This window comes from Cryptomeria japonica, chromosome 5 (genome assembly GCF_030272615.1).
Source record: "Cryptomeria japonica chromosome 5, Sugi_1.0, whole genome shotgun sequence".
NCBI classification, from domain to species: Eukaryota; Viridiplantae; Streptophyta; class Pinopsida; order Cupressales; family Cupressaceae; genus Cryptomeria; species Cryptomeria japonica.
Window position 1 is genome coordinate 212,334,102 of NC_081409.1, and position 8,475 is coordinate 212,342,576.

The 8,475-nt window shown below is 33.5% G+C and overlaps 1 protein-coding gene across 1 annotated transcript; it reads left to right on the top strand.

Annotated features, from left to right (window-relative positions):
- Positions 1–2,218: 2,218 nt before the first annotated feature.
- LOC131053123 (peroxidase 10) lies at positions 2,219–6,277 on the top strand. Its single transcript, XM_057987729.2, has 4 exons — positions 2,219–2,575; positions 2,691–2,873; positions 4,930–5,091; positions 5,787–6,277. Exons 1-4 carry the CDS (start codon positions 2,360–2,362, stop codon positions 5,883–5,885), a joined length of 660 nt encoding a protein of 219 aa, XP_057843712.2. The 5' UTR covers positions 2,219–2,359; the 3' UTR covers positions 5,886–6,277.
- The last annotated feature ends 2,198 nt before the right edge of the window (positions 6,278–8,475 follow it).

Genomic DNA, 8,475 nt, shown 5'->3' on the forward strand with positions numbered 1-8,475 from the left:
GTTAAAATCATCAATCAACATGAGATAAATAACTAATGATCGCCACCTCTCCACACCCACTCCACCATCAATGGGACTTAATTCATGATCTAAGTTCACATTCATCATTTTCTCACAAATATTAACTAAATTCAAGAAGCTTTCATAAATGCAAAGTTATATTGTTATTGTGAGCACCTATATTGTAAATCTTTCATCAACAATTCCTGAGCACAACCACACATTCTTGTTGTTCTTGAAATAATTTTCTAATCCCATGAATGAAAATGAGGTAGAAGATGAGGATGTAGTAATGAAATTACTCATGCAATCTCTAACTGATGAATCTAGAGATTGGTTTAGGAATATGCATGACGCAAGTACATGATCATGGGATGAATTCAAAAGAGTATTTAGAGAATAATATGGTGACAAAATTGATCCTAGATTTGTTATAAATGAATTCACTAGTATTGCTAAAGGATCAAATGAATATGTTAAGATTTTAATGCTAGATTCATCATATTTTACATAAGTCTTGTAAAGTTGTAAATCTTGAATGTAATTATGTAGTATACTATTACAATCTTAGTATGATTATTAGTGACATTGCTTGGTAAAGGCTTCAATACATGATGTATTAAGTTTTCATTTTATAATTAATATTAAAAAGGGAGAATGCCCAAGTTTTACTTTGAAATCATCTTTCATATTTTTTTTTTTACTCGTCCTAAAGAATAAATGAAGAGCATCATTATGTTCATCAATATTGTAGAATGTGGATCAAAATGCAAAGGTGATGGAGGGCTAAGATTATGAGGAGAATGGAGGCATGGACCAAAGTTGCATTCTTATGGTCAACATGTCCCATGAGGTGGAAAGGAAGGCATGCTCACACATGTGAGCAAGGTGACGTGTAAATTGTATGCTCACACATGTGTGCTCAAAAGAATAAGGTGAGGTGGAGATATAAGAAGCTTCCAAGCTAGCGAAGAGTGGTATGAGTCATGCTCACACATGTGGAAGCATAGAGTGAAGTTGATATGGAAGTCAAAGATGCTTTGTGAAGACATTCTCAAACATATGTGATTAAAGTGGGTTGAGATGGTATGTTCACACATGTGGGACTATGAGGAGGATGAGGACAAATGACAAATGATGGTAAGTTTAGATTTTAATCAATGTGAGGATAATTGATGGCTGGTACTTAAAGTTGGAGGAATAATGTAATTTGGAATTAAAAATTAGAAGAAACATTTGTGGAGATAAATAAGTTTTAATTAATAAATAAATTAATAAAGTTGAGGAAATTGAGAACAAAAGTTCTTTAATTATATTTACTTAATTAACTTTAAGAAAAAAATATAAAATAATCATAAGAAAGCTAATTAATTGATTAATAAGTTACTTAACTAATTACAATAATAATATTGGGTAGTAATGGATTATTAGAATGATCAATTAGATAATTGTATATGAAAAAAATGTGAATTGAAAGTTGGTGGTGAACTTGGGATGTGTGCATTCAAAAGAGAAGACAAAAATAAAATGTATAGGTAGAAAAAGGAAGTAGATTTTAGGAATTGAATATAAATGAAAGAAGAATATAATAAAATCATAAAGTAAGATTTTATTTTAAATATAATGTTTTGAACTTTTTAAAGGATTAAACAATAACACGATCACAAAGATATAATATGATCACATAAATATCTAAAAGGTGTAAAAATCTGATAGGAAAGTATTGAGTTGCAAGCAAGTAAAATATAAAAAATTTAGATTGACATGTGAATGAAGGAAAAATGAAGCGCGAAATTAGGATACACCACTAATGAGTCCTTTCCCCTAAGTGGTATTGGGCATGCAATTTTGGACCTCACATTTTTATGCACTTTACAGGCTACAGTTAAAACATAATGACATGCTGACAAGAATCAGTAGTCTACGTTGATCATATGGAAGGTTAAGTTAAGTGGACCCCACGGACCGAACCCATAATTTATCACCACAGATCATATATCACAACAGATCATATGGCAGTACGCTTTTTTACGATAAAGTACTAAATATGACTCATCTTTATAATTATCAATTCAGGCCATGGCTCAGCAAATCCGCATCTTTCTGAACCTTAGCCACAAAGACCAAACAAATTCTGGGCTCACCAATTAAGAATCCATCATTTTATTATATTCAATTCCCACAAATGAAAGAAGAATATAATTAAATTTCCAGATGTTTGGTCGACAGTTTCTTTTTATTTTGCGTACAGCTGTACTCCATAATTTTCTTGTAAGTCGGTGGTATTTTTGTAGCCCAGCCGACATGTTAAATACCCAGGGCTCGGCTGTTGCATGGTAAACCTAAGCTCTTTATTCCAATGGAGAAGGTTTATGTGCTCTGTTTGTTTTCTGCTTTCTTCCTTTCACTTGCTTGCGCTGGATCAGAGAATGATCTGTATTCAAATGCAGATCTTACTCTGGAGAATGGGGTTTCATGGACGTTTTATAAGAGTACCTGCCCCAAACTGGAATCCATTGTCCAGAAACAAATCAAACTGTATTTAAAGAAGGATATTGCTCAGGCCGGCGGGCTGGTACGTCTTCACTTTCATGACTGTTTTGTTCAGGTTGAGTTTTAATTTATACGTTTCGCTATGTTTGTTTGTTTGTTTGATGGGTTAGCGTTAAATGTTGAAATCTGTTGCACAGGTCTGTGACGCTTCGATTGTGTTGGATGGATCAGCAAGCGGGCCGGCTAAGCAAGACGTCCCTCCAAATTTAATGATGCGGGGCAAAGCTTTTGCGCACGTTGACAAGGCCTGCCATGTCGTCGTGTCCTGCGCACGGATGCCACCTATTACTGGTCTGGCAGCTCGCGATTCGGTCCCAAGGGTAAACTTATTATTACTGTTTTAGTTATTTATTGTTAATTTATTCTCTGATTTTGTTATTATGAGTTGTTTTAGTCAAAATGTGCATGATAAATAAACTAAAATCATAAAAACTTAGTTACTATTTTTTTTTGGATCTGATCTTGTTAACTTTTCTTTGGATAAAGTTGAAGGGTTTTTGTTGTTGTTCATCTTAATTTTTTATGTTCAAGGGTTTAGTGGTAGCTAATTTATGCTCTTGAAAAAAGAGGTCATAAATTTAAATCTCATGGTATATACGCCTCTTCATTTGAAGCATAGCTAGGTGCCGCAAAGAATATGGGTAGCATTTGTAGATCCATAAACCGATTGTCTCCTGTTGTAGACAGGAAAATGATTTTTCTTTCGAATTGATCTAGTGGTGAAGAACTTAACTCTTAAAAAGAGAGGTCGGAGTAAGGTATACATACCTTGTTTGTAGGATAGTTAGGTGCCTCCCACAAGAAATATAAGAAGTATAGAGTTGTCAGATAGACTAGAAAAGGATAGACCCAACATCATTTAATGGGCAATTTAATACCACAGGTCTTCTTCCACGTGGGGTTAACTAACCGTAGTTTTCCTTACACGTGTCAAGCAGGAAGATTCAGGCGGTTAGTAGGAGGAGGACGGGCGGCCATCACTATTTCAAGTTTCTTGAGTCTGATGACTCTAAGGAGGCTGTCTTCAAGGGGTTGTGCAATGGTGTTCCATAAGGATTTTCTATACCCTGGGAGTATTTCTCGTTCTACGACCCAGATTCTTTCTGGGTTGATTTTCCCTGTGGGAAGAGTTTGGGATTCATTTGGTTGGGAAAGATTTTGCCCTGCCGCCAAACTTGGGGTTGCATCTAGAAGTCTCTGCTTCCTCTTTGGTGGCGTCCCCATCTCCTGGTTGGGACTTAAAGCGCCCTTTTAGATTCATCTTTGCAGGCTTATGGCTCTTATGGGCTTCAGGTTGGGGTTTCTTCAGTGGAGTCAATGGTGGAAGGTTTTCCATCTATTTCTACTTTATATACTTCTAATTTGAGCCTCAGGCATATTTATGCTTGATTAGTTCTCGTTTGATGTTGAAAATTAAAGGGTACCTACTTATCATTTAAAAAAAGAAAAGTTCTTGCTTCTTGTTCAAACTTGATGTTTTGTTTCGCCTGTTCAATTGCTCGGTCCCTGTTTGATAGGTTCCTTTCTTTGTTGTTTTTGCAGTTTGTCTCTTTTTTTAATTTGTATTTTCCTTCTTTAGTCAATCCAATAATAAAAATTCAAGAGTCATTTTCAAATAAAGGAAATAGTTCTTACTTAGTGTTGAAGATTTCCAGATTCTTATTCAGGTAATCAAAAAGAATATCTCTGTCAATCAGCGTGCATTGACTACGGATATTTGAAAACGCGTCTGAGAAAGGCCCTACTTTCTAGTGATTTTCAACCTTTACATATTAAGTGACAAGTACCTGCTGCAAACATGGGTACTCTTATCTTCTTTCTTCAACTCTAATGATATATCCATTGCTTTAATGGTATAAAGTAAAAGTCTAGGAAGAAGTAAAAGTCTAGAAGCTTTAATATAGGAGGCCCAAATTACCTGAGCTGGCACACTAAGAATATTCTTTGATATAAAGTCTGCTCTTTCCTGATATTATGTATTCAAAGATCTTTGGTGCAAAAACCATTTTTTTTCTGTAAATCCTATGTGTGTAGGATTACAATAATAATTTATCGACTTTCAATCCATTTATGTTATGGAAAATTTTGATTATCGACTTTCAATCCATTTAATGTTATGGAAAATTTTGATTTCAAACCTTTTTGTGTTATTTTATACGCATTTGTAAGAGCATGCAGAAAGTCACCAGCCATCTTTTTGCTGCCAACCAACAAGAAATTTGTGTTTGTTGTAAATATGTTGCTTTTTCAAGGACCCTATCAACTTGGTTTCATTTCTAAAGTTTATAATGTAAAAGAAGAAAATACTTATTCTGGTTGTAGTAACTTGTTTTATGTACCTGTTTTAACTAAATGATTCCTAATTGGCATTTGTAGGTATGTGGGATGATAACTGCAACCCAAAATCCAGAATGTGGGAAGAACGCTAATAAATGGCCACAATTTGCTAAAGTGGAAAGTTTTACTGTGATGTGTAAAGATCTTACTGATAAACAGGGAGAAAAGTTGTTGGCTACCCAATGCAAGAACCGCCAACAAGTACGTACCTTTTTATTCAGGGAAAAGAGCTGATATTATCTTTTAAAGCCTGCTCATTACACCTTTTTTTGACTTTACTTTTGTACTCTTTAACTAGTTTCACCTGAATGTAAAAGGTTCAAAAAATTTCCTCCAACGGTCATTTTTTTGTTTTATAAAATGTAAAAAGAATTACAAAAAGACAGCCAGCAGACTGTCAGAGAGAATGTAAGATAAGCTGGACAGCAACTAAAGACTATACATTTGCAGCACATACGTTGTCTTGAACATGAAAGAGTTAGCAAGGTTTTACTCTCTCCTACTGTTTTTCTTTTCATTCTTTTCCTCTCTGTGAGCTTCCAATTTTTATGTTTTATATTTTTTATTAATAAAATATATGTTATAATTTTTTCTTGTAAATTAAATATCTGAATCCATGTACTAATTTAAGTGTGATTTAATTTATAGATTCAATCTCTAATTTTTGTGATGCCGATTGATCTATTTTGGAACCAGAATAATGACGACCTAAAAAAATCTTACCCATAAATATCATTTAAGACCTTTGTTTCCTTAAAACTACTACTTTAAAAAAGTGTGGGAACTTTTATGAGTTTCTGCTTTTTAACGAGGAAGATCTTTATTTAAGGTAGCATGCATTTAAGTATATGGCTTTATACTATTTATCATTTTTAATGTTTTAATTTTTAATGCAGACAAGTGTAAGTACGATGGACAGAGAGTTTAAGGGTCGCACACTTCTTGAACCTCCTGAACCGAAGCCTGATCCAGGACATGCTGCAAATCATCATTGACAAATGACTCTTGTCGTTATAGATATTTTTAAATACTATTATAAGTAATAGTAACCAACAAAGATTAAGATAAACAAACCAAATTAATAGGAAAATACACTTTTTAAAATAAGAAGAGCAAAGTTGATACACATTTATGTTTGACACATTTTATAAATGTGCATTGGTATTAAAGAGCTATGCATTTACAGCCAAAGCGGCGTATATATTACAAATTAAACCCCCTTTTTTCCAATTATTTCAATCGATAGCTTGCATAACGTTGAAGACTCGTAGCGAGGTTACCAAGTAAAGCTCTGCCATTTGTTGGTAAAAGATGACATGGCCAAATTAATTATTATTAAATAGCTCGCATTTTATTAAAGGATAAAAATGCTCACGCATTTTGATTATTCCCATTTTTCTAAAATTCAAACTCCTCGGGAAAGAACTAATATAAGGAAAATATTTGAGAAAGTTTTTAATATTTAATAAACAAACAATTAAAGAAAGTTTTTAATATTTAATTATAAAAGGAAAATATTAAAGAAAGTTTTTAATGTGCCAGTAGAAAAGTTTGTTAAAAATAAACAATTTCAAATAATTTGATTTTTAATTAGTTTAAATTTTTAAATAGATTTTAAGTGTAGTTTTTTTTTTTATGAATAAGTTGTAGTTATAGCTGTTTTATATATTAAATTTTTTACATATTGTGAATCAAAAGCTTCTCAAGTTTGTTCATTCTATATTTACATTATTCAAAATGTTTCTATTTCATTAGATATATACAAAACCCTAATTTGTCAAGCTAACTATATTATTGTTATACTTTTACTACTACATGGCATTATCAATTGTTGTCTTTTCTAGATTGATAAAGTCATATATGTAGTCTAGCCCATAAATAGGCTCCAAATTTGTCATTTTTGAGAAAGGAGCATCCCTTTTCTATTTTGGCACAATGTTGCTCCAATGTATTTGAGTGAAATGCTCCTTCCTCCAAAAAGCATGGGATGTCATGTGAGCCAACGATACCCACTCCTCTATGAACCACTAATATTCCTCTAATAAGTCCTTGACAAGTTTTCCATTAATAGAAAGTCTTCCACAAGTACCATCTTGTTGGCTTTTACTATCACCCATTAGATGACTTAAAACCAAATCATTTGGATTTTATATCAATTGATATGAACATACTAGAACAATGAGATATTTTATTAGCAAAAGACATCCTAACATCTCTTCAATTTTTTTTAAAAGAAATAAAAAGACATTCTAAGACAATTAAGCTTCTATGAATTTGAATATAAAATATAATAATCTTCCACTAACCAAATATTCTAACTATTGAAAATGTAATACTTATATAGAAAGTAATGAAATATAAAGTCTAATGAATAGGATATAAAGGGGCTAAGCCTTACACATATTTATGAAGGAGTGAGATGAGTCAAACATGTCAAATGGAGTGGATTGAGTTGATTGAGGACTAGGAAGATGGATGGTTTATTTTTTACTTATTTTTAAATTAGATGGTTGAAATTAAAAGGATAAGGTATTTTGTCTATTAGTGATAATGTGAAATATTAAATTAGAAAAAAAAAGTGGATTAATCAACATAATCAATTAATTAAAAATATATTAATTAATTGTTTATTTGGGAGAACTAGAAATTAAATTAAATTTATTAATTTGATTTAATTGGTAGACTTTAGCGGTGTAAAGATATTCAATGAATGGAGAATAGTTATTTGTGGAAGGTAATTTTTTAAAATAAAAGGGTAAAAACTTTATTGAAAATGAGAAAAAAAAAAAAAAGCATTACACAAAAAGGCAGAGCCCCGAAGCCCCAGAGAAAACAACCACCCAACCACAAATCAACCAGCTTCATAACCATCCACGTCCTCAGTGAAAATCTTCTGCAATTCCTGACAGTAGTCCCCAGAGAGATGCTCCCAACCTTCCACTTTCCAATCACTATCATGATCTGAGGCCTACTTGGCCAAACAATCTGCCACTCCATTCCATTCGCGAGAAATATGGATGAAGGACACCTGCTACATTAGAGAGCTAATTTGGAGAATCTGTTGAACAATCCCTGCCAATTGCCATTGAATCCCACTCACCTTCTGCTCAAACAAGTTAACAACAATTTGTGAATCCGATTCACAAATCACCTTCCTACAACCTAACGCCAAAGCCCGCTCCAGTGCATAAAGAATCGCTAAACCCTCCATAAAATTATTAGACTGCCATCCTTTATGCACCGAAAAGAAGAAAACAACCTCCCCCCTGTTGTTCTTGCCAACACCCCCTACTCCAGCAGGGCCTGGGTTACCCCTAGATGAGCCATCAATGTTAATCTTGATAAACTCATCCTGAGGGGGCATCCACCTTCCCACCCTTTGCACCTTCTTAATAGCCTGTCTACCTCTCCGGACACAAGCAGAGGTCAGAGATAGCTCCTGCAATCCAAGCCCACTCACAATATCTGCCTCATCTCTACCCAGCGGGAAGTTCACCTCACACTTAGCTTCCACTATCTCCTGAATCATAACAGTGATCCTATTCCAAACTTGTTGAACAAACAATTTGGCCTCACGAAAAATCC

Excerpts from the sequence above, each read along its gene's own strand:
- LOC131053123 (XM_057987729.2), top strand. The coding sequence starts at position 2,360 with ATGGAGAAGGTTTATGTGCTCTGTTTGTTTTCTGCTTTCTTCCTTTCA. Across the intron at positions 2,576-2,690 it reads TTGCTCAGGCCGGCGGGCTG|GTCTGTGACGCTTCGATTGT; the intron begins GTACGTCTTCAC and ends TCTGTTGCACAG. Across the intron at positions 2,874-4,929 it reads CTCGCGATTCGGTCCCAAGG|GTATGTGGGATGATAACTGC; the intron begins GTAAACTTATTA and ends TGGCATTTGTAG.